The 27337-nt window shown below is 34.6% G+C and overlaps 1 protein-coding gene across 1 annotated transcript in view; it reads left to right on the top strand.

Annotated features, from left to right (window-relative positions):
* The window catches only part of UBR1 (ubiquitin protein ligase E3 component n-recognin 1), a 133201-nt gene that overhangs the window by 68284 nt on the left and 37580 nt on the right, over window positions 1-27337 (top strand). Inside the window, exons 18-31 of the mRNA XM_073876909.1 lie at window positions 267-332; window positions 590-691; window positions 4694-4757; window positions 6728-6852; window positions 9225-9277; window positions 12115-12217; window positions 13071-13119; window positions 13727-13881; window positions 15271-15370; window positions 16302-16411; window positions 19665-19751; window positions 20924-21105; window positions 25121-25326; window positions 26763-26856. Coding sequence (XP_073733010.1) covers window positions 267-332; window positions 590-691; window positions 4694-4757; window positions 6728-6852; window positions 9225-9277; window positions 12115-12217; window positions 13071-13119; window positions 13727-13881; window positions 15271-15370; window positions 16302-16411; window positions 19665-19751; window positions 20924-21105; window positions 25121-25326; window positions 26763-26856 — 1496 coding nt within the window. The remainder of the gene's footprint in view (window positions 1-266; window positions 333-589; window positions 692-4693; window positions 4758-6727; window positions 6853-9224; window positions 9278-12114; window positions 12218-13070; window positions 13120-13726; window positions 13882-15270; window positions 15371-16301; window positions 16412-19664; window positions 19752-20923; window positions 21106-25120; window positions 25327-26762; window positions 26857-27337) is intronic.

Raw genomic sequence — 27337 nt, 5'->3', positions numbered from 1 at the left:
TGCGCATTTTTAACTTAGAGGAAATAAATTATTTCATTGTTGAGTAATAATTAATATAGAGCATTTTAAACTCAAGTATTTTCATGCATATTTCCTTCAAAAATCTCACAAATCCCTTAAAATAATTCATAGATTTACAATTTTTTTCCCACTAAGGAGTTCTTGGAATTTTTAGTTTTGAGAAAGTTTTAGAAATAGTTTTTGTTGAGAATTCTGTTTAAAATAAAATAATTCTTGTAGTTTCTATTCTACCTTTTATTTTATAGGTATTTTATTACCAAGATGTTAAGTGCAGAGAAGAAATGTATGATAAAGATATCATTATGCTTCAGGTACCTATTGAAATTACTTTGGATATTTATATCTTAACTTTCCTTCTTAGATCCCTTGTAATGAGAAAAGATACTATAATTATTTTTAACTTTATTTAAAATTTTCTCACTGTTAAAACGGAATATGGCATCATAAAAACGGAAGGGACTACTACATTATCTTCTGCAGACTTTATACTATTTCTGACAGTCCTACTAGAGACAAATGTTTCTTCATTTAATACATGTAGAACTGTGATGCTGCATTTCTTTCACAGATTGGTGCATCTTTAATGGATCCCAATAAGTTCTTGTTACTGGTACTTCAGAGGTATGAACTTGCTGATGCTTTTAATAAGACTATATCCACAAAAGACCAGGTAAGCACCAGAAACAGACATGTGAATTAATTCCAAAGGAAATATTTTTGTTAACAATTTTAATCATATTTAGGATTTTTTATCTTTAGGTATATTTCCAAAAATCACACATATACATACAACATGCATATATATCTACATATGCACACATATACTTTATAAAAATTTAGAATATAGGGGTGCCTGGGTGGCTCAGTTGGTTGAGTGACTGCCTTTGGCTCAGGTCGTGATCCTGGAGTCCCTGGATCGAGTCCCACATCGGGATCCCTGCTCAGCGGGGAGTCTGCTTCTCCCTCTGACCCTCCCCCCTCTCATGTGCTCTCTCTCTCACTCTCTCTCTCAAATAAATAAATAAAAATCTTTAAAAAAAATTTTTAGAATATATAGATTAATAATAATAAGAAAAATAACATGAAACAGTCTGCCTCCTAGAAATGATCACTTTTTTTTTTTTAATGTTGTTAGTTAACATATAGTGCAATATTGGTTTCTGGAGTAGAATTCACTGATTCATCACTTATATACAACACCCAGTGCTCATCACAAGTGCCCTCTTTAATACCCATCACCCATCTAGCGCATCCCTACCCACCTCCCTCCATCAACCCTTCATTTGTTCTCTGGCGTTACGAGTCAATTATGGCGGGGTGCCTGGGTGGCTCAGTTGGTTAAGCATCGGCCTTTGGCTCAGGTCATGATCCCAGGGCCCTGGGATCAAGCCCCACATTGGGCTCCCTGCTCAGCAGGGAAGTCTGCTTCTCCCTCTCCTTCTGCCTACTGCTCCCCCTGCTTGTGCTCTCTCCCACTCTCTCTGTCAAATAAATAAAATCTAAAAAAAAAAGTCACTTATGGCTCGTTTCCCTCTCTCCTTTTCTTTTCCCCCTTCCCATATGCTTATCTGTTTTCTTTCTTAAATTCCACATATGAGTGAGATCATATGGTATTTGTCTTTCTCTGACTGACTTATTTCTCTTAGCATAATACACTTTAGCTCCATCCACATTGTTGCAAATGGCAAGATTTCATTCTTTTTGATGACTGAATAATATCCCATGGTGTATGTATATATATATATTATATATATATATACACACACACACCACTTCTTCTTTATCCATTCATCAGTCGATGGACATTTGGGCTCTCTCCACAGTTTGGCTATTGTTGATAATGCTGCTATAAACATCGGGGTGCATATACCCCTTCAAATCTGTATTTTTGTATCCTTTGGGTTAGTGCAATTGCTGGATCATAGGGTATTTCTATTTTTAACTTTTTGAGGAACCTCCAAACTGTTCTCCAGAGTGGCTGTACCCATTTGCATTCCCACCAACAGTGCAAGAGGGTTCCCCTTTCTCCACATCCTTGCCAACACCCGTTGTTTCTTGTGTTAATTTTAGCGATTCTGACAGGTGTGAGGTGGTATCTCATCATGGTTTTGATTTGTATTTCCCTGATGATAAGTGATGTTGAGCATCTTTTCATGTTTCTGTTAGCCATCTGGTTGTCTTCTTGGAAAAGTGTCTATTCATGTCTTCTCTCCATTTCTCAACTGGATGATTTGTTTTTTGGATGTCGAGTTTGTTAAGTTCTTTATAGATTTTGGATACTAACCCTTTATCAGATATGTCATTTGCAAATATCCCATTCCAAAAGCTGCCTTTTAGTTTTGTTAATTGTTTCTTTCACTGTGCAGAAGCTTTTTATCTTGATGAAGTCCCAGTAGTTCATTTTTGTTTTTGTTTCCCTTGCCTTTGGTGACTATGGCTGAGGTCAAAGAGATTTCTGCCTGTGTTCCCCTCTAGGATTTTGATGATTTCCTGTCTCATATTAAGGTCTTTCATCCATTTTGAATTTATTTTTGTGTATGGTGTATGAAAGTGATCCAGTTTCATTCTTCTGCATGATGCTGTCCAGTTGCCCTAACATCATTTGTTGAAGAGACTATCTTTTTTCTATTGGATATTCTTTCCTGCTCTGTTGAAGATGAGTTGACCGTAGAGTTGAGGGTCTATTTCTGGGTTCTCTATTCTGTTCCGTTGATCTGTGTGTCTGTTTTTGTGCCAATACCATACTATCTTGATGACTACAGGTTTGTAATACAGCTTGCAATCTGTAATCGTGATGCCTCCAGTTTTGTTTTTCTTATCTTTTTTTTTTTTTTTAAAGATTTTATGTATTTGACAGAGAGAGACACAGCGAGAGAGGGAACACAAGCAGGGGGAGTGGGAGAGGGAGAAGCAGGCTTCCCGCGGAGCAGGGAGCCCGATGTGGGCCTTGATCCCAGGACCCTGGGATCATGACCTGAGCTGAAGGCAGACGCTTAACAACTGAGCCACTCGGGCGCCCCTCCGGTTTTGTTTTTCCTTTTTAGAATTGCTTTGGCTCTTCAGGGTCTTCTGTAGTTCCATACAAATTTTAAGATCGTTTGTTCTAGCTCTGTGAAAAATGCTTGTGGTATTCTGTAGGTGTTGCATTAAATGTGTAGATTGCTTTGGGTAGTATAGACAGTTTAACAGTGTTTGTTCTTCTAATCCATAAGCATGGAATGCTTTTCCATTTCTTTATGTCCTCTTCAGTTTCTTTCATAAATGTTCTCTAGTTTTCAGAGTACACATCTTTTACTTCTATAGTTAGATTTATTCCTAGGTATCTTCTTGTTTGTGGTGCAGTTGCAGATGGAATCGATTCCTTGATTTCTTTTTCTGCTGCTTCATTATTGGTGTGTGGAAATGCAACAGATTTCTGCCATTGATTTTACATCCTGTGACTTTGCTGAATTTAGAAATGATCACTTTTTAAGTTTTGGTGTCTTGTTTTTAAACCAAATTGGATCATTTTGTATGTGCTTTTTTGTAATTTGCTTTCTCTTCTTAATGAGATATTATGCTATATTTTTTCTTGTCATTAAATACATAACCACATCATTTTTTACATCATAATTTTTAATGGCTGTATATTATTGCACTGTATGATTGCATTATACCTTAGTCCCCTATTGCTAAAGAGGTTTTCTAGTTTTTTTGGTCTCAGAAACATCTCTGGACCTCATGGTTTAAACACTTACCTAATTATTTTGTTAAGTTTTTAAAAGTGGATTTGCCATGTGCTCTTTCTTAAGACTTTTTTTTTCTTAAGACTCTTAAAAGTTACTCAGATTTACACTCTTTAGCAGTATGTACATCTGTAATGGCGCTGGTATTTTTAGTCTTCGTTGATGCAGTAGGTGAGAGCTGGTCTTTCATTTGTAGGTGTAGTTCTTTAATTAGCAGTGAGGCTGATCATGTTTTCATGATTACTGGCCTTTTTCTCCCCCTTTCTGATAATAAATTATCTTTCTAGTCCTTCATCCTTTTTCTGGTTTTGTCAAAATTCCTTATTTAGTAAGGATATTCTTCATTTATTGTATTGTTACATTTTTCACAATTTATTATTTGTTGTCCTATACAGTTTCATCATCCTTCATTGCTTTAAAATTGATACAAACTTATAAATTAGTCCTTACCTACTTTGAATTTATGAATTTATTTTATGCTTTCACATTAGAAGTTAGTTGCAAAGAACCAAAGAATAGGATATAAAATACAAAGCTAATTTTCAGTCATGTTTTATACTCAATGTAAAAATGAGTATCTAATTTGCTACATTGCTTAAATAAGAGATGTGTTAAGGAAAGCTACTGTCACCATAGTTGGTATCTATTATTTGAAGCCACTGTCTTACCAACCCAGATAAGAAGGAAGTCATTAGAATTAGTGTGTTGACTTAAGGCTCTATGGTAATGATAATGAAAACAATAATATTTTTATTGAGTTATTATTTGCCAGGTATTGTGAACCTTGTGGAATTTGATGTCAAAAAAGGAAGTTATTCACCTAATAATCTGTTGTAGTCTGGAGGAACATACTGGACTGCATGGGCCATGAGCCTGATCCAGAAATGTATGTTTTATGAAAGCTTTTGGTTCATATGTAACTAATTTATTCTTTTTTGATTTAATAGGATTTGATTAAACAATATAATACATTAATAGAAGAAATGCTTCAAGTCCTCATCTATATTGTAGGTAAGATTAAAACATGTTTGAAATAGGATATGAGTTCTTTTTAGAGAAAACGTTAATAAAAACTGGAATTTATCATTTTACTCTCTTCCCAAACATAGCGTAGAATATTAATGTGACTAATATGATTGATATGTTTAGAAACCCAGCTTTTAAAAAAGCACAGCTCTGTTATATCTTTATTTTTCAGTACCTGATTTACAATTGTTTGGTCTTGTTTATAGAGGTCTGGAATACAATTATCCTACTTAGAAATATAGATGAAAAATATCTGTACATTGCTAAAAATCTTATTTATATATGAAATTTCAGGTCTAAGTAAAATATATTTTCATTGTGTCATTCTATTAAATTACTTTGTGCAATACTGGCCATACTTTTATTTTTTTATGTTCGTTTTATAGTCTTTATTGATTTTATCAGCTAGTAGTTCTTAACTTCTCATTCTGGCTCCTGTTTCTTTACTGCAGCAGACACGGCTTTATATTAGTAGTTCCTAGTGAGGATTCTAGCCATTAGTTAAATCTGAAAACATGGGTTCATTTTACTTGTTGTGAAAGAATTAGTTACTGACTGGCTGCTTTTCTCAGCAGGAAGAATGATAAACCTTAATTGCTAAATGAGATACACATGTGTAAAAGATTTTTAAATTAATGCTATATTTTATTAAATTATAAAAACTTGAGGGGAATTTTAATGTTTGTTCTTGGAATACTATATGAAGAATTTCTAGTACTGTATTAAATATTTGCTATTTTATATTTTTACTGTTTTATTATTGCTACTGTTATTTTTCTGTTATTGTATTTATCCAGATTTATTGGGTTTTTCCTCCTATGTGATTTGATTCTTGGTTGATACTTGCTATATTCTTAAGTATAATAAGTTCATTACTTTCAGGAGTCGACATTTAATATATATCATTAATATATATGTGTAAGTAATATATATGTAATTATATAATATTCTATAGTAATTACATATTGTATTGTTATACATTATATTATTATACTTCCGTTATTTATAATATATTAACTATCAAGAGCATGCCATCTATATTCTTTGGGTCTCAGATTCCTGATTTGCAAAATTAGAAGCTAATCTGTATGCTCTCTAAAGTTCCTTCTAGCGCTGTACTTCTAGGGAATGTTGTTTTAGGTGAAAGAAAATTGAAAGTTACAAAGTGCTTTACGAATGTTAAGGGGAATGATCTGTTTGAAATGAATTCACTTCACAAAAAGTCATTCTTTGGCTAATGTGTAGAATTTATCAAATCTCTTAGGCAAAATTTCCTATCTTTAAAATAACCTTGTTATAAATATCATAGGACTTTTTATATACCGTGTAGTATTGAAAATCAGTGGTGACATAAGGCCAGTTACCGTAGTAGGCCTTCTTAAGGCAATTAGAATTAGATGATATGACACCAATGAAGTTCCCATAGTTAACTTAGCTATATTTTCTCTCTCCATTTGGCAGTTTATTGGGATGAAAAATGGAAATGTGATCATGTGGGCATTTTAGCAACACCAGTCATTCCTGATACATATTAAGTATTTTGTTTTTGAGTTTTCACTTTGTTCTTTCATAAAATAACAAGTAGAGACAAAATTGAGGAAGATCTTGAAAGAAAAGCTATTGTTCAACAGTGGCCACTGCTTTTTCAATGCTTTGTTTTCTGATTTAGAAACACATGCTAATTTAATTGAGGGGCCTTGTTTATAATGTGTGTGTGTACCTCTGTGTGTTTGTGTGTGTATAAATTACAAGAAAGCCTGTGTTTTTAGATCTCTTCATTTTTCTTCCTCTGGCTTTTACATACAGAATTTTATTCAGATTTTCGAACATGTGCAAATAATTTTTGGTCCCTTTCTCATGGACTTACTGCATTGTTCTGTGTGTAAGTGTTCCTGGTAGAAGAGATTTGAATAGAAAATAATTAGTTTACTGTTTCTTTTCATTGTTTGTATTAGGAGAGCGTTATGTACCTGGAGTGGGAAATGTGACCAAAGAAGAGGTCACAATGAGAGAAATTATTCACTTGCTTTGTATTGAACCCATGCCACATAGTGCAATTGCCAAAAATTTACCTGAGAATGTAAGTCCAATATTGTTTTTTACTCCATTCGCCTTAAGATGGGATTTTTTTTTCTTTTTCGTTAATTGGAAACTACTTTGAAGTTTGAGGAAAATCTATTTGGCAAATTTTCCTGATCTAAACTTTAATTCTGGACTTCGGGACATTAGGAAACATTTAAGAAACATAGCTATTTGGAAAACATCTTAGAACAAGAAACTCCCTTTTTGTTTACCTTAAAATAAAATTTCTCCAGAGAAAAAGGGAGCTCCCTGAAATACTATTTGGGTAGTTTGTTAGTCTGGATCTTCCAAAAAGCAGATGTCAAGCCAAAACATGTAAGAATTTATTAGGAATGATGCCTATGAGAGAAAATGGTGAGGGAGTTTGAAAAGCTGGGGGAGCCATGAGACTGTCAGGCGAGGCTGATTTCAGGTGAAGGAAGGAAGAAAGGGTAGATAGAAGCATTCTAGACCACTAGGTAATCTACTCCAGGCTTGATGTCTTCCCCTGCAGAGTGAGCCTGTGTTAGTATCTCTGCTGCCTCTAACTGAGGCCTGCAGGGTGCAATCTCAGGGCCACCACAGGTGATACTTATGGTTTTGTATATACTGATTATAGAAGTAATAGTCCTAAAGATTATGAGTCTCATATTTTTTCTCCTGAGATTTAATTATGAATTAGAACAATGATTCTTAAAAGAGAATTAGACTTATCTACTATCAAGGTGTTCTAGAGAAGTAGAATAGAGATAAGCTTGGACTATTGGTCATTTTTCCCAAAAAATATTTGTATCTTTTTCCAGTTTCATTGTTAACTGATTCTCAAGCTAACCATTTGGCATAGCACCTTCATAATTTCTGCATATCTATCTACCAGTTTTATAATTATTAATACATTTTAAGATTAACTTTTTTTTTTTTAAAGATCTTATTTATTTATTTGACAGACAGAGACACAGCGAGAGAGGGAACACAAGCAGGGGGAGTGGGAGAAGGAGAAGCAGGCTTCCCACAGTGCAGGGAGCCCGACGCGGGGCTCAATCCCAGGACCCTGGGATCATGACCTGAGCCAAAGGCAGGCACCTAACAACCGAGCCACCCGGGCGCCCCAAGATTTAACTTGCTTTTTTAAGGATTTATTTATTGGGGCGCCCGGGTGGCTCAGTCATTAAGCGTCTGCCTTCGGCTCAGGTCATGATCCCAGGGTCCTGGGATTGAGCCCCGCGTCGGGCTCCCTGCACCGTGGGAAGCCTGCTTCTCCCTCTCCCACTCCCCCTGCTTGTGTTCCCTCTCTCGCTGTGTCTCTGTCTGTCAAATAAATAAATAAGATCTTTAAAATAAATAAATAAATAAAGATTTATTTATTTGAGAGAAAGCCAGGAGCACAAGAGTGGGGGGAGGGGCAGATGGAGAGAATCCTCAAGCAGACTCCCTACTGAGTGTGGAGCCCAATGTGGGGCCCAGTCTCATGACCTATGAGATCATGACCTGAGCTGAAATCAAGAGTCAGATGCTCAACTGATTGAGCTACCCAGGCGCCCCTAACTTATATTTTTTCTTAGCATCTTTCTAGGCAGTACTATCAGTGAAATAGTAGGTTTAGATTCTAGATTTTTTTTCTAATTCATTTTAAAATAAGTGAGTAACTATTCAAAATTTTAAAAATACGTAACTGTGTGCAACCTAAAATAATTTCACATACCACTAGTGATACACATACCATACTTTGCAAAAAGAAATCTTTAGGGCATATCCTAACTTCATTGCTTACCCCAAGTGCATTATTTTTAAAAGAGGTTAAATATCATAATTCTTGCAAAACTATAGGAATCTGTGAGCTTGCTTTAATATCTTGACTATGTTCTTATCCTGATTTTAAGTGACTTCATAAAAAAAATAATATTTCTTGATTAAGGAAAAGTTCCAGCCAGTCAAAATTATTATAATGCAGAAGCCAGAATACATTTGGGCATCTACAGGTGTTTTGCTGTAGATCCCATTTATTTTATAACCTTAGTTTTAGGTGTTGGTACAGCATGGACATGTGCTTAAATGATGTGGATGATGAACATATTACATAAAGGAAAGCTCTTTTTCTTTGAACTGTTGGGCAGGTGTGTGTGTGTTTCTATATGTACACGTATATTAGGGCAAACTGAGATAAAATTTCTTCCATGAGTAGTTTATTTATAGATTTTATTTCTCTTTAGAAATTGATTCCTCAAAACAAAGCTAATTGGTTTCAGACCTAATTTTTTATATTGGAAGTTGATTTTTTTTTATTGCTTACAAAATACTTCAAGAATGCTGTTGAAATGTATTTCAGTTCACAGTAAGAGAAGGAAAAGTCATAACATGAAGGTAAAAATGACAAAAATATTGTTTCAACAGGAAAATAATGAAACTGGCTTAGAGAATGTCATTAACAAAGTGGCCACATTTAAGTAAGTACTTAATATTTCTGCTTATTCTGAGAGATAGACCAGTCTTTGTTCTTGTATTTTGGATACTTTGTAGAAGCTCTGAAGTCCCTCCCTGAGCTCCCAAGAACAAGATGGAATACCCATTAGAAGGAGTGAAAGTGAGAGGCACACAGTAAGCATTTAGTATGTGTTTGTTGAAGAAATGAGTATCTTTAACAGGTGTATGAGAAATACTCATTTAGATATTAAATGACATAGGTAGTAAGTACAGTTGACCCTTCAACACAGGTTTGAATAGCATGGGTCCACTTATACATCGAGTTTCTACAGTACAGTACTGGAAGGTATTTTCTCTTCCTTATGATTTTCTTAATAACATTTTCTTTCCTCCAGCTTACTTTATTATACAAATATGGTGTATAATACATTTAACATACAAAATATATATATTAATCAACTGTTTAGGTTATTAGTAAGGTTTCTCGTCAGTAGTAGGCTATTGATAGTTGAGTTTTTGATTGATAAAAGAAATAGAAGATGAACAAACAAATGGAAAGATATTCCATGCTCATGGATTGGAAGAATTAATATTATTAAAATGTGCAAATTATTCAAAGCAATCTGTAGATTCAGTGCAATCCCTATCAAAATACCAACAGCATTTTTCACAAAACTAGGACAAATAATACATTTGTATGAAACCACAAAAACCCCAGATAGCCAAAGAAATCTTGAGAAAGAAGAACAAAGCTGGAGGTGTTACAATTCCAGATTTCAAGACATACTACAGAGCTATAGTAATCAAAATTGTATGGTCAGATTGGTTAAAATCAAAAAAACAAGAAACAGCAAGTGTTAGTGAGGATGTGGAGAAAAAGGAAACTTCTCACACTGTTGATAGGAATGCAAACTGGTGCAGCCACTCTGGAGAACATTTTGGAGTTTCCTCAGAAAGTTAAAAGTCAAACTACCCTACGATCCAGTAATCGCACTACTGGGTATTTACCCAAAAAGTACAAAAACACTAATTCAAAGGAACACATGCACCCCCTTGTTTATTGCAGCATTATTTACAATAGCCAAATTATGGAAGCAGCCCAAGTGTCCATCCATAGATGAATGGATAAAGAAGAGGTGGTATATATTATACAATGAAACATTATTCAGCCATAAGAAAGAATGAAATCATGCTGTTTGCAGCAACATAGCTGGAGCTGGAGAGTATAATGCTAAGCAAAATAAGTCAATCAGAGAAAGACAGATACCATATAATCTCACTCATATGTGGAATTTAAGAAACAGAACAAATGAACAGCGGGGGAAAAAAGAGAGAAACCAAGAAACAGATTCTTGAAAATAGAGAACAAACTGGTAGTTGCCGGAGGGGAGATTGGTGGGGGGATGGGTGAAATAGATGATGGGGAGATTAAGGAGTGCACTTGTGATGAGCGCTAGGTGTTGTATGGAATTGTTGAATCACTGTATTTTACACCTGAAACTAATATAACACTGTTAACTATACTGAAATTAAACGAATAATAATAATAAAAATCGGTATGCTACTGGCGCAGAAACAGGCACATAGATCAGTGGAATAGAAAAGAGATCCCAGAAGTAAACCCACAATTATATGGTCAGTTAAGCTATGGCAAAGAAGGCAAGAATATGCAATGGGGAAAACACAGTCTCCTCATAAATGGTACCGGGAAAAAAAATTGGACAACTCCATGTGAAAGAATGAAACTGGACCACCTATTAACACCATACACAAAAATAAACCCAGCGTGGATTAAAGACTTAATGTGAGACCTAAAGCCATAAAAATCCTAGAAGAGAACACAGGCAGTAATTTCTCTGACATTGGCCGTAGCAGCATTTTTCTAAATGTCTCCTGACAAGTGAAACAAAAGCAAAAATAAACTATTGGGACTACATTAAAATAAAAACCTTTTGCACAGTGAAGGAAACAAAACAAAAAGGCAACATACTGAATGGGAGATTTTATAATTCTTTGATTCTTTGAGATACATGAAATGGAAATAAGATTTTAAGTGGATTAATTATTAAAATTCAAAAAATTCCTACTGGTAATGAATTTCTACTTTCCATAGTATTATAGTCATAAATTAGTGGTTTTAAATAACTTTTAAAATAGGATATAGCTTTTTTATGGTTTAATAATACTCAATAACGTATTTCACTTAAAAATTCAATAGAAACCAAAAGCTGTTTAGTGTGCTGAACAAATACGATGTATTCCTTTTGGCTTTGATCCTTTTCCTTATAGTGCTGTATGAAGGATTCAACACTTTTTTCTTTTCTTTCTTTTTAAGATTTATTTATTTATTAGAGCGTGTGGGGGGGGGAGGGGCAGAGGGAGACAGAGAATCTCAAGCAGACTCCCCGCTGAGCACGAGCCCAGCAAGGGGCTCCATCTCATGACCCTGAGATCATGACCTGAGCCAAAATTAAGAGTTTGGACGCTTAATTGAGCCACCCAGGTGCCCCAACACTGTATTTTCATCTCCAATCTGATATCTCACTACCATTTTAGAAAGCCTTAGCAAATTAAGTAGGGCATCAATCAAATGAGGTCTGTATAATATAAAATAAGTTTCCTCAGATTTATTTAAATTTCTTAATTAATGAAACACAACTTGGCTGTTATAAGGACTTTGAGCTTGCAATGTAGGTTTTTAGTTTTACTGTTGGAATGAAATTAGTCATTTCAGTTTAAGCAAGCTAATTGATAAATGACTGTATTTCTTCTAGATTTTGATAGTTTAATTTTTAGGTTCTTATTTTCAGTATTTTATACTACAAGAACACCACAGTTAATCTCTGTATTTTCTGTTCAGGAAACCAGGTGTGTCAGGCCATGGAGTTTATGAACTGAAAGATGAATCATTGAAAGACTTCAATATGTACTTTTATCATTATTCCAAAACACAGCATAGCAAGGTAGGAAAGATATGCTTTTCAGTAAATAAGCCTAAACTGCTTTATGGTTTCTAACTCCATAGAAAATTTCCTGGTTTTTATGTAGTTTCATACTGGTTCTCACTAATAGAGGCCATTATCTCACCCAAGAAATTAAAATTGAATCAGTAATGTTATCTAGTGTACAGGCAGTATTTAAATTTTTCTGATTTACCAGCAGTATCCTTTATCACTGTCTCATGGGGAGGAGGATTCAGTCAAGAATGCTGCACTTCATTTGGTGTCATGTTTCTGTAATCTCTTTTCATTTAGGGTAGTCTTTTTGCCTGTTTAGTCTCTCATAACATTGCCATTTCTGTAGAGTATGGACTACTGATCTTTTAGAATATCCTACATTCTGAATGTGCCTGATTATATTCTCATGGTTAGGTTCAAGTTAAACTTTTTGGGGCAAGAATATTATATAGGTAATATATTGTATCACATCAGTAGGCGCATGTCTATTTGTCCCCTTAAGGGTAATGTTAAGTTTGATCACTTAGGGTGATGTCTGGACTTGTCCTTATAAATATGATTGAATAATTTCCAGCCCATAGTACGATGCCCTGAATATATAATAGGCACTAAATGAACATTGTTGACCAAAAGAATGGGGAGTAAAATCTTGAGGAGGGATGTTACTCATCTGGTTTGCAGTTGCTTTCCCTAGGACAGTCATTTTATTTCTGGCACAAGGTAACATTTTGAATACATACTTAGTATGTATTTTGGTAGGCTCCTGGATCTTTCCTGCCTGCTTCAAAGTATTCCATTTGTTTAATGCTTGCCAAGCAGTATATTTAAAGTTACTCTTTTTTTCTTTTTAAATACACAGGCGGAACATATGCAGAAAAAAAGGAGAAAACAAGAAAACAAAGATGAAGGTAAAAAGTGAGATTCCGAATTGACTCATTTTTTTAAGATTTTATTTTTTTATTTTGAGGGAGAGTGAGCAGGGAGAGGGGCAGAGGGGGAAGGAGAGAGGCAAGCAGACCCCGCTCTGAGTGCACAGCCTGATGCACGGCTCGATCTCACAACCCTGAGATCATAATGTGAGCCAAAATCAAGAGTCAGACGCTTAACCAGCTGAACCCCCCAGGCGCCCCTGAATTGACTCATTTTGACTATTTTCTGTGGTTTTTGTATCAGCAAAGCATATAGTGTTTTTCATCTTTGTTTTTGTTGTTTTTTAAGAGTGGGCAACTAATGGAAGTGTAAAGAACCCTTTAATTCTTGCCCTCACATTAAGTTATGGCTTACATCAATGGGGACAGAATTTTTAAATTTATAGCAATTAGAGTCTGTTTTGGGTGATTAATATAGTGACTTATATTTCCCTTGACATTGATGTGTTCACTGTTCTAAAGGTAACAAAAATCATGTGTTGTTGCATGTAATATGATTTTGACATATGCAATTTAGCATGTAGGATAACCTAAATAAAAATATACTTGTTTGTCTCTTCTGCTATCCATCTTCCACTCACGACAGCATTACCACCACCACCACCTCCTGAATTCTGCCCGGCTTTCAGCAAAGTGGTTAACCTTCTCAATTGTGATATCATGATGTACATTCTCAGGATCATATTTGAGCGGGCAATTGACACAGATTCTAACTTGTGGACTGAAGGAATGCTTCAGATGGTATGTATACTTGAAATATTTTTTCTACTTCTAATATTGTCTCTACATCATAGGGTTTATGAGGAGCCAGGGAAAAGAAGATCTTTGGTCTAACTTTGTAACTTCAGTCAGAACCACACTAGAGCACCTGAGACCTGGGGGTCATTAAAAATAGTTTAGATGTGGCATAGACTTTCTTAGTCATACAGTCTCATGTTTTAGTATCCTTACTCTTGAGAACCATTTATACTGGGAAAAAAAAAAATAAAAAGCTTGCCCTACTAATAATAAATCGGTATATCCTTATTACATCATAATTTTCTACATTTCTTATTTTACTTGTATTATGAGCAAGTAGTGATTTGAAGACAGACTTGAATCTTGGGTTACCCTATTTAGGAGCAAAGAATAATTTCTCCATTTTACTGGTAAGTGGGTATAAGTATAATTATTTCATAGAGTTTTTATGAGAATTAGCTCATTAAGTAGAAGCGGCTATTTTTTCTTGATACTGTTATAGATAAATTACTTAGTAGTGTCATCTTTGGTAGCTATAACTGGGTATTTATTTAACTTAATTTAAAATTTAATTAATTTAATTTAATTAATTTTCTTTCTTCCTTGGCTGTTATTGGTCTGGAGGTTCTAAATGCTGATCATACTGTATGTGTATCTCAATTTTCGTTATAACAATGGTAAATACATGAGTAAAAAATTTCAGGCCATGGAGATATATTTGAAATCAAAGGTTAAAATTTCTCTCCCTACCCCCTAGTGTCCTACCTAGGAGATAAGCACTGTTAAAGGTGTGTATCTTCTGGAAATCATTCCACTTTAGCACATATAGGCCTATTTCATTCTTGATAGATGTTTGCTCCATTGTGTGGATATGTATAGTTTGCTTAACCAGTCTCCTATTAATAGACATTTAGGTTATTTTTAGGTCTCCATATAATAACACTGAAATGAACATCCTTGTACAAATACCTTTGCATACTTGAGTGTATTGTCATACTGATTCCTAATACTAGGTCTGTACCTTTACATTTTTGATAAATATCGTCAAATTGGCCTTCAAAATGTTATACCAATTTACTTTGACATAACCGGTGTGGTGGAAAGTGCCTGTTTCCCAGCACCTCACCCAGCTCTGTATTTTACTAAACTCTAAAAATTTTGCCACTCTAATAGGTGAAAAACAGGATGGTCTTGTTTCAGTTCACATTTCTTCAATTTTAAGTGAGGTTGAACATTTTTCATATGTGTATTTATCATTTCTCTTTCTGTGAACTTCTTGTTTATAACCTTTGCCCCTTTTTTACCTATCAGATTGCTTATTTTTACCTTCATTTAAAATATATTTACCTCCGGAAGCACAGTTTTATAGATCTTTTCATATTCCTCTTTCAGGCATTTCATATTCTGGCATTGGGTTTACTAGAAGAAAAGCAGCAGCTTCAAAAAGCTCCTGAAGAAGAAGTGACATTTGACTTTTACCATAAGGCTTCAAGTATGTTTTAGTATTAATTTTAAGCATAGCTTCAGCTAATTACGAATTTGTAAGTTTAGCTCTTACAGAGTGTTAATCTACCACTCCTTAAACTATAGACAGTTCTGAAATTAAGACTTTTCCTAGCATCTTTAGTTTTTAACTGATGTTTTCAACAATAAAAATATATTTTCAATCCCCTACTACAATCTTTCTCACTGCTTAACCCCCCCCTTTTTTTTGAGTGGGGGATGCATACATTGATAGTTTCTTACTTTCATTCTTTGTCTCAGTATTACAAATATTTGCTTCCTCATCAACCATAACACTCCATTAATGTTCCTGAATATAAAATGATTGTAGACGTCCGAGTGAATGATAGTGTGTTTGTCTTGCACTGTTTTCTTCCTGCAGAACAGGATAGGTTTAGATTAGATTTTTACTAAGATGTATTTATATTTATTTATTACATTAAGACAGTTTCATCAAAGCACATTCCAGGGACATTGATTACGAAACCAGTAGGAGAAAAGCATCTCCTATTCTGTTTACAGACTGTATTTTTTAGGTCCTTGAAGACATCCTAAACCTATTTAGTTTATGGATATAAAAAGCCCCCACTTTCATATTTTTGGGAGCTTTGGTTCTCATTAACTACTTTTACTAGACAGTGAGCCAAGTGGAGGAAAGGCGGGAGACAGATCATTAAAGGTAGCTTTTATTTAGCAGCCCCAGTGGAAAATATATTAAGAGTTTTAAAATAATTCAAATTTTTCAAGTTGTTTAATTTAGTATTGAGTACTTCATGTCATTGCAGGTTCTTCCATTGAAAAATTAATGTAGTTAAGGGAGTGATTTTGAACTTTGGTTGGCAATGTGAATAACATAACACTGTAGATTATAATTATAAAGGTTTTTATTTATGATTTGTAACTTTTGTGTTTTAAAAAAGGATTGGGAAGTTCAGCCATGAATGCTCAGAATATACAAATGCTTTTGGAAAAACTCAAAGGAATTCCCCAGTTAGAAGGCCAGAAGGACATGATAACATGGATACTCCAGGTGAACCTGATAAATAAACTGTATCATATCTTGGTTTAAATATTGAAGAATCCTCTGCCTGTAATGTTAAACCATTATTCTCCAATTATAAAGTCATTTACTACTGATTTCATGGTCACTCACATATTTTCATGTTTTAATGGAAGTTTTTTTTTTAATAAATTAAGATTTATTTGTGGCATTATTCAGTCAGCATCTGTTGAATGCCTATTATAGTGCCATGGTCATTTCTAGACTCTGAACAACACAGATAAGGTGCTTGCTATGATGGAGAATACACTAGTTGAGGTACAGTCAATGAACAAGAAAAGGATAATTCAGTAGATGAATAGAGGGTAACTTCAGATGGGTAGTCAGAAGGCCTCTTTTGGGGCGCCTGGGTGGCGTAGTCAGTTAAGCATCCAATTCTTGGTTTCGGCTCGGGTCATGATCTCAGGGTTGTGAGATTGAGCCCCGTGTTGGGCCCTGCACTCAGGGTGGAGTCTGCTTGAGAGTCTCTGTCCCTCTCCCTCTGCCCCTCCTGCTTGTTCACATTCTCTCTCTCTCTCTTTCAAGTAAATAATCTTTAAAAAAAAGAAAAGTCCTTATTTAGGAGGTGACATTGAAACTGAATGACATGGAGCCAGACTTACAAAAATCTGGAAGAGCATTCCACAAAAAGGAGACAGCACTGCAAAAGCTCTAAGGTGGCCAGAAAGAAGGCCAGTATGACTGAAGCACAATGAGGGAGGGAGAGAAGGTAGGAAACAAGGTCAGAGGGGCAGCCAAGAGCCAGATCATATAGGACCTGACAGGTGAGGGTAAAGTGATGGATGTTATTTTTGAGGACAGTGGGAAACCATTAAAGGATTTTGAGTAACATACTCTGGTCTCTACTTCTGTAAGATCACTGTGGCTCCTGTGGTGTAAGTGGATTATAGGGGACAAGAGTAAAAGCAGAGAAACTATTACAGTACTGTTGCAGAGGGGCGCCTGGGTGGCTCAGTCGGTTAAGTGTCTGCCTTCGGCTCAGGTCGTGATCTCAGGATCCTGGGACCGAGCCCCATGTTAGGCTTCCTGCTCTGCAGGGAGTCTGCCTCTCCCTTTACCCTTCCCACCTGCTTGTCCTCTCCCTATCTCTCTCTCAAATAAATAAATAAAATCTTAAAAAAAAAAAAGAAAAGAAAGAAAACTGTTGCAGAAATCCTGTTGAGAAATGAGCATGACCAAGGCTCAGGTGCAGATGGCAAGAAGCTGAACTGATTCAGATGTAATTTGGTAGCAGAATATATAGGATTTGTTGATAGATAATGGTGGAAAGGATGAGGGAGATCACGGAGTCAAAAATGACTCAGAGTTGAAGCTTGAACTGTTGGGTAGATGCCACTGCCTTTGAGGAGGAGTGAATAAGGGGTAGTAAGAGAAGCCAGGAATATTACCTTAATGGGAAACCCTCCACATGGAAACATGAAGCCAAGATTATGGAGCTTCCCCTCACTGTATTTATTTTAAGATTCTGATGTGATCAGCTAGATATTGTTTTGATAACTAGAATATAGAGTGGTTATTTTCCATATTTATATCAATTGGAGATCTTGGTACTGATCTGTACTTCAAGAAGTCAGCTTTTTCTTAACTAGAGATGCTCCTTAAACATGCTTGATATAATATAAGATAATGATGTTATTATTAAGGTTTCTCTTGGAATAGAATTCACAAGTATTTAGTATTTGTGTTAAATTTGCCAATATAATAATTTTAAAAATATAAAACCAAAACAGAAACAAGGTAGATAAGTATTCGACTCTTATTAAGAAAATAAATTGATGGGGCACCTGTGTGGCTCGGTCGGCTAAGCTTCTGTCTTTGGCTCAGGTCCTGATCCCGGGGTACTGGAATTGAGCCCCGAGTTGGGCTCCCTGCTCAGCGGGGAGTCTGCTTCTCCCTCTCCTTCTGTCGCTCCCCCTCGCTCATGTACGCTTGCGCTGTCTCTCAAATAAATTAAATCTTTTAAAAAAAGAAAAGAAAAGAAATCAGGGGCACCTGGGTGTCTCAGTCAGTTAACCATCCGACTCTTGATCTCAGCTCGGGTCTTGATCTCAGGGATTTGAGTTCAAGCCCCGCATTGGTCTCTACAGTGGGCATGGAGCCTACTTAAAAAAAGGAAAGAAAAGAAAAAAAATCAACTGAACTACATTTAGTTCAACATTTATATCTTATAGATACAATGTTATATATTGGAGATCTGTTTCCAAAAATTTATTTTCTTTTAGAATACCAAAGTTCATTGTCAAAATAGACAAAAAGTACAAGTATCAGCTCATAAACTTACTAGGTATTTTCTCCAAATGTTTAATATAAAGTTGTGTTGTAAGTTCCTTGTGGGAGGTTTTTACACATGAGAATGTGACTCCTTCAAAATATAAATAAGTTTTGTGGATGTACCCTCCTATTGCTAAAACTTTGATTTTTGTTAAAAAGAATGAGACTGATCTATATAAGCTATTGTGGAAATATATCCACAGATAAATGTTTAAGTGAAAAAGAAATATAGGAAACAGTGTAAATGGTAGGGTTGCTTTTGATGAGAATATATGTAAATATAGAAAAATATATTCTGATAATTTTTTTTCTGCAAAAAAAATGGCAATTGTTTTTTTTTAAGAGAAAGCAGGGGAGGGGCAAAGGAGAGGGAGAGAGAGAATCTTAAGCAGGCTCCACACCCATAGTGGAGCCCGAAGCAGGGCTCAGTCTCATGACTCTCAGATCATGACCTGGGCCAAAGTCAAGAGTTAGACGCTTAACTGACTGAGCCACCAGGTGCCCCCTAATAATCTTTAATTTAGTTAATTTTGGGGAGAGCGACTGGCTGCAGGAAGAGAGGGATTCACTTTCCATTTTCTATTTTTGTCTTTATATGTCTTTGTACTAAAAATGTTATTTTAAATTAAAAAAAAATTTTCCCCTGGCAAAAGTAGAGGTACTCTCTCTCATACCTGCAGATAGATTCAGCTGATTTTACTGCCTGCAACCTCCTCCTTAGCTGTATTGCTCATCAACTAGGGGAGCTGTTTGTCATAGGCAGGAGTTACTTTTTATATACTTAAACTAATTATATAACTATTTACATGTGTAACTATTTGTGTGTGTGTGTATATATGTCAAGTTTAAGTCAAAGATATTTGGTGACATGATGACAAAATCAAATTACTGAATTTTTCTGTTTCTGGTCAGTCTAACCAAATCTTTTTAACATTTCATCTGTTTCTCACAGATGTTTGACACAGTGAAGCGATTAAGAGAAAAATCTTGTTTAATTGTAGCAACTACATCAGGATCAGAATCTATTAAGAATGATGAGGTAATAACGTAATGATGGTGATGTTCTTTGTCTTTGAACTTTACTGGTGTAAGAGAGCTGCTGCTTTTTTGTTAGAAGGAACCTGTTGTAAAGTTTCTGAGATGTCCATCTTCTTTTGTTCGTTGTTTCTATATCACAGGGATTAGTGGTATTTGACATGTAGTTGTCCAGTATAACATATGTATTTTATAAAAGCAGAGGAAATTGATGTACAGTGGAGCTCTTTTGGAAATACTATAATTTATTAATTTTTGAAATATTTTAATATCTGAAATTGGGATATATCCTGTAATGACTTCTTATAATTTAATCAACAGCATTCTTAGTGGAACATAAGATAATGCTACATCTTAGATTCAATGAAATGCGGTAATATTTAGGTTACAGAATTCTATAATATAACAAATCAGGTTTTGATTATTCTAATCTTAAAATTATTAGAATACTATTACTTGTGTTTTTTTTATTGTGATTTTTAACTATCCCTCCTAAAAGAAAAACAGTGGACTTAAGTTAGATACAAACAAAAAGACACCATGCATCTCAGTAATATGTTTAAGTTCTCAGTCTTAGCAGTGCATCTAGTCATAACTGTTAGATATCATCAAATTGGGTAAAATTGATTAAATGTGAGTGATTAAATGATTGACATATGATTTAAAATTTTTTTCTTTCAACTTTATTTCTAAATCTACCTGCATTGAGTATAAAATGCAACTTATTAGATACTTAAGGTACTTGGGGCTTTTACATTGAATTATTAAAATAACCAAAAGAGCAGTTAGTTAGGGGCGCCTGGGTGGCTCAGTCGTTGGGCGTCTGCCTTCGGCTTGGGTCATGGTCCCAGGGTCCTGGGATCGAGTCCCACATCAGGCTCCCTGCTGGGCGGGAAGCCTGCTTCTCCCTCTCCCACTCCCCCCTCCTTGTGTTCCCTCTCTCGCTGTCTCTCTCTCTCTGTCAAATAAATAAATAAAATCTTTAAAAAAAAAGCAGTTAGTTGCATGATATGATGGAGCCTGTATGCTCATTTTGAGACATTAGATTGAGTCTAAGCTTAAGCGGTAATCAAATTTTATCAGACTCTTAACTCTAGGAAATTTTGCCTGACTGAACAGTATATGTAAATTTCAACAATGGCTCTTACCTAATTTTTGTGGCTTCTTAATACCCAGATTACTCATGATAAAGAAAAAGCAGAACGGAAAAGAAAAGCTGAAGCTGCTAGACTGCACCGCCAGAAGATCATGGCTCAGATGTCCGCCTTACAGAAAAACTTTATTGAAACTCACAAACTCATGTATGACAGCACCTCAGAAATGTCTGGGAAAGAAGACTCCATTATGGAGGAAGAGAGGTAAAACCAAGCAAAACTAGAAATCAGCAACTCAGTTTTTTGGAGGGAAAATGACATACTCATTTTAAATAAAATTTTTCCAAAATATGTTTCATAGTAAGAGAAATTACATTTATTTTTAAACTAGGAAAGGCACAGTGAAAGCTCTTAAGGTACTAATTGAATGTAAGTTTATGTTCATAAACAGTTCTAGTGCACAATATTTTGTTGAGAGGCTTTATGCACAAAAAGATACAAAATGGGAATGGCACAAATCAAAATCAAGTTCTGTTATCTTGTATGTACAGGCTCTTTTATTTATTTTTTATGTTAAAAAATGTAAGTACTAATTGTACTTTTTGTGTTTGAACTTATTTTAATATTCTTTTATATTGACATAATATATTGCAGAGTGTATTACATATTGCACAGGCTTTTTTAGATGCACATTTATGTATCAGTTCAAATATTCCACAGCATTTTTATGATTTCTGGTAAAAATACTGCAGTTATTACAGATTGGAAAAAAAAATCCTTCACCTGAAAAAGGTGGTTTATATTCGTTTTTCATTTTTTCTTAAAGAGAAAGAAGACAATGCCTATAGTTGTGGTCATGGATACCACATTAGAAAATGGGAATCAGGGGCACCTGGGTGACTCAGTCGTTAAGCGTCTGCCTTCGGCTCAGGTCATGATCCCAGGGTCCTGGGATCGAGCCCCGCATCAGGCTCCCTGCTCAGCGGGAAGCCTGCTTCTCCCTCTCCCACTTATGGTCCCTCTTTCACTGTGTCTCTCTCTGTCAAATAAATAAATAAAATCTTTAAAAAAAAAAAAAAAATGGGAATCAGTAAATCTAGTGTTCTGGGTCCCACTGTGGTGTGCTTTTGGGGAAATCAGCTAACCTGCTGAGAGTCAAACTTTGTGGGATGTTACATAGATACAGTGAGAAAAGGAGGCAAAATAAGGGTACTTTTAATCCACTGCTCTTTAAACAGTGTGTGTTGTGGATAGTTTTAGGAAATTGTGCCTTTGCAATAACAATAGTAACAATATACATAATATACCTGTATTCCTGAAGTTGAATATGCTAACAAGTACCAATAAGAATAAAGACTGTATATTTTAAAGATTAAAAAAAAAGATATAAAGGTTAAGATATCCTTGGCTGATGATAGTAATAAAACTAGAAATTAACACAAAACTTTAAACAACAGAAGTTCTAGCCCTCTAGATATTACATATTGGCAGTATACTCCTTAGAAAGTAATGAAAGAGATTACCATATATTTGTCCAAACAACAGGATATAAGCAAATATGTGCTCATAGTTAATTAATGGCCTTAATATTTTTATTATTTACTTTTTATTGCCTGATTGATTGCATACATAAAATTGTGTTCTCATTGAAAACAATTCAAATAATACAGTAAGTTCCCTTTGACCATCCTCTACATTCCTTATCTTTCTGCACAGATAACCATTGTTAATAAATAACTCCTGTTCTCTACCTCTTTCTGTGCATTTATTAATGTGCACATAAATGAATTTTGTTTTGTGTTTTTTAATAAGTTATTTTACCATGCCTTTTGTTCTGCAGATTGCTTTTTTACTCAGTGTCTTATAAATCTTTTCATGTCACTGCATATAGATCTATGGTATAGATTCTACGTGATTCTTTATGACTACTGCATAGTAGTCCATAGTGTGTATATACAATATTTTATTTATCAGACTTTGAGCATTTAAGTTGATTTTCCCTTATTTTCCATTTTTCCCTTATTATAAACAATGTGTCAGAACATTTTTTAATATTTGCCTTCTTGTACAATTGTATAAGTACTTCTCAAGGATGAAATTAATATGTGAAAGGGCTGAGTCATAATTATTTGAAATTTTAATAGATACTGCCACAGTGTCCTCCAGAGTAGTTTTACCAGTTCCTACTCCCAACAGTGTTTGAGAGTTTCTATTTCCTTCATATTCACCAATAATTACTATTATCAGTACTTGAAAAAATTAGATATAATCAACATTATAAGCCTGTGCCAGTCTGAATTTCCCTGATTACTAGTTAGTATTAGGTTGAGCATCTTTTCATATGATTGTTCACTAGTCTGTTGTGTTTTGTCTTCTGGGAATTACCTGTTACCTTTGCCCATCTCTTTTGGATACTTTGCTTTTGTTTTATTGATCTTTAGAAGTCCTTTCAAATTATGGATACTAAACTTTGTTGCATGTTTCCCATATTTTGTCCCAATTCTTTAACATTAATTATGAAGTTAAGCCAGAGTTTTCAGTGTTGATAAGGACAGATTTATCAGTCTTTTAGAGTTTTAATTTTTGGTATCTTAAGGCTTTCTCAATCCCAAAGTCACAAATATATTTTCTTATATTTTTTAAAACAAAATTTTAATTACAGTTATATTGACACATTTTCCTTTTAAAAATCAAATGTTAGACATAAAGCTAAAGTTCTGTTTGAGCAGTGGCCTAACCCAGGACCCCTTTCTGCCCTTCCTCAGTAGATATTCTGGTTATAAGTTTTATGTTTATCCTGTTAGAATGGCTATTATGCTATTACATATAAATATATGTAACTGTAGAAATTATATTGTATCATTCAGTCTTTGGTTTTATTTGCATAAGTGTTATCACATGTGTGTCATTCTGCAACTTGTCATTTTCACTTGGCAATCTGTGCAATATGTTCTTACATACAAAACGAGCTCAGTGTTTCTCAGTCTTGACATTTGGGCAGCAGTTCTTTTTCATGCTCCATGAATTGCAGGACAGTTAGCATCTCCAGCTCTTCATCCACTCATTCCAGTAGTGTTCCCTAGTCCTTATGATAACCAAAAAAATAAACCTTACCCCACGTCTTGCTGAACACCTCCTATGAGGTTATACCAGACTTAGCTTTTTAAACTGCACCTTTTAAAAACTGCATAATATTCTGTATTATATAATTTCATTTCATGGATAATAAACATGTAAGTTATTTCCAGTTTGTTGAATGATCTGTGACATTTCAGGGAGCTTCTTGTACAGGGAAAGAGGCAGTATTGCAGAGTAGTTTAGAGCGTGGCCTATGAAGTCAGATCACATGGGTTAAATCCTGACTCTGCTACTTCATAGTGATGAGTCATTAGGTAAGTCTCTTACTGTCTCTAGGCCTCAGTTTCTTCATTTTAACAATGGAAGGTAATATTAGGACCTACCTCATAGGATTGTTTGTAAAGATTAAATGAGTTAACGTAATATGAAGTATTTTAAACAGTACCTCACATTGCAATTGTGCTTTATAAATATTTGCTGTTATTATATTATTATTACACACATTGAGTACATACTAAGAATTGCTAAATCATTAAGATGTAAGTCTTTATTTTAATGCCTACCAAAATAGAATAGAAACTGAAATGCCTAGTAAGAAGGAATGGATAAAACTATTACGCACATATAGTAAGAGTATTGGGCAGCCATTTAAAAATAATGTTTCTGAGGAAATTTTAATGGCATGAGAAAACAACTAAGATACAAGTGAATAAAGCAGGATGCAAATCTGTATATGTTTTTAAGTATGATCTTAATATGTAAAAAGAATGTTATAAATAGAACGTGAACTGGATGGGAATATACAAATGGTTATCTCTAGGTTGTGAGTGTATAATGCTTTTTATTTTCTTTATACTTATCCAGATTTTCCAAAATTTCTTAATAAGCCTGCATTACTTTTATAATCAGAAAAAACCAATAACCCAGCTTCTTGGTACAATAAATTAAGTATAATTATACAGTCTACTTTGTGATCTGCTTTTTTTGCACTTAGCAGCTCAAAATGCATTTTCTAATAAGCAAATTAACTGATGAGTCAGAAAAATCAAGGGGAAAGATTTTAAGCTAATACTGCTAAGTTATTTTTATTTTACTATTTTTGTTCTTAAAGTTCTTGCCCTACAGTTACTTAAAATCTACCAAAATATAAAGACAAGTCACCAAAACATGTGTCCTCATTTCTGGTCGTTTCTCTTGGTAGCACCCCAGCAGTCAGTGACTACTCTAGAATTGCTTTGGGTCCTAAACGGGGTCCGACTGTTACTGAAAAGGAGGTGCTGACATGCATCCTCTGCCAAGAAGAACAAGAGGTGAAAATAGAAAATAATGCCATGGTATTATCGGCCTGTGTCCAGAAATCCACCGCCTTAACCCAGAACAGGGGAAAACCTATAGAACTCTCAGGGGGTATGTATTGTTTAATAAATATCCTTTTGAGCATTTCTTTTCATACTTATATAATTAGAAAAAATATTGAAAGAAGTTTGGGAATGAGACTTTATTTAGCTTTATTTAGTCAGATCACATTTTATCATGTGTAAAATGGACTCTGGGTCTTTACATGCCATGTTGGCGCCTTTGTTTTATTTTTTAATTTTAATTTTTGTTACACTTGGCCACATTGCTCAGTCTGTGGCTATCTACCTATCTCCATTTCTCTTTGCTGAACCTTTTGAAGGTAGGATGCAGGCATATGACTTTGATCCCTAAATATTTCCATATGCATTTTCTAAAGCTAAGGATAATCTATTATATATCTATCATACCATTATAACATTTTAAAAGATGAATAATAATTCAGGAATATCACCTAATCCATATTTGGATTTTCCCAGTTGCCCTCAAAATATCTTTATTTTTTTAGCTAGACTTTTCTTTTTTCAGGATCCAGACATGTTTCATGCGTCACTTTTATTATGTCTATTTTAGTCCAATTTAATCTAAAATAGTCACTTAGCCTTTTTTTTCATGATAACTTCTTTGAACAATGCAGACCTATTGTTTTGTACAGTGTCTTACATTGCGGATTTGTCTATGCCTCAAGATTAGGTTCATATTAGATATTTTCTTGGCAGGAACACTAATTAGGTAATGCTTTTGGGTTTTTTGTTTTTTTGGGGATTTTTTTTTACATTGCATCAGAGTTAGCTGCTTTATAACATACCCTTGGAATAACAATAATAATGATGATAAAAAAGACTAACATTTATTGAGTATGTACTGTATGCCAGGCACCGATTAAGTGCTTTTTTGTGTATTTACTCACTTAATCCTCACAACAGCTCTATGAGTTCGGTACCAATATTGGCTCCATTTACCGATGAAGGAACTGAGGCACGGAGAAGTTAAATAATTTGCCCAAGGCCATGAGTTATACGTAATAAAACCAGATTTTGAGCCACTTCGTCTTTGCTTTGGATTTTTCCAGTAGATTATAATGCCTTAAATATCCCTTAAAAAGTAATTGAAATTACTCTTAAAATTACAAAAGCAAATTGTGCATGAATCATAGAAAATCACTTCAACAGCTAAGACAGAGCAACTTAAACCTAATGTTCAGAATAAAAAATGCAAATCAAAAATAGAGGATGTCATTAATTCATACTAATTTTAAATCCTTCCTGGAAGTCTAGCTTTTATTTTTCTCTAAAATTTTTATTTACTATTAAGAATATATTTCCTGCTATCAAGATACTATGACAGTTTAGTTAGACATTCCTAAGAAAGCTTATGGTTAGAAATTTAGACCTGATAATCTCTCTCTCTCTCTCTTTTTTTTTTTTTCATTTTATGACTGTGGGGGAGATGAATATATACCTCCTATTTTTGTCCTCCTGTACCAGAAACCGTGGACCCCCTTTTCATGGATCCAGACTTAGCATATGGAACTTACACAGGAAGCTGTGGTCATGTAATGCATGCAGTGTGCTGGCAAAAGTAAGTTGTCCTTCTGACCTGTTCTTGAAAGAAACTCGGAATAATTGAAGTTCACTAAAGGCCACAAAAAGGCATGTTTTCTCATGTCTTCTTTCCTTCCTTTTTATGTGAATAAGTGAAGCAGTTTTAATTACTAATTTTGTTTGCGTGATACTTATTATCACCTTTAGAAATGGGTGTAAAAAGTTATCAACTTTAAATTTTCACTACCCCTTTGTATTTCCTCTCCATAAGCTAGTTAATTGCTCTTGATCAGTATTTGTGTAAAAGAAGCTGTAATCTTTCTTCCTAAAAAGTCTCATTTCTCTGAAAACAGAATAAAAAGTACCTTTGAGATAAAATAGGACAAGAAATTCTAGTTCCACCTCTAAAAGAGAAAAATTCAGAAATATTATTCCTAGGAAATCTTTTGTATAGGGTTCACCCTTTTGGCATTATTAAAATACATAATTTTCCTGTAACAGCCTTTACTATTATAGTT

Source organism: Callorhinus ursinus, unplaced genomic scaffold, assembly GCF_003265705.2.
Source record: "Callorhinus ursinus isolate GAN/ISIS: 27379988/994484 unplaced genomic scaffold, GSC_fseal_2.0 scaffold25, whole genome shotgun sequence".
NCBI lineage: Eukaryota > Metazoa > Chordata > Mammalia > Carnivora > Otariidae > Callorhinus > Callorhinus ursinus.
The sequence above is the reverse complement of the archived record's forward strand: the minus strand, read 5'-3'. Positions and strand labels throughout refer to the sequence as shown.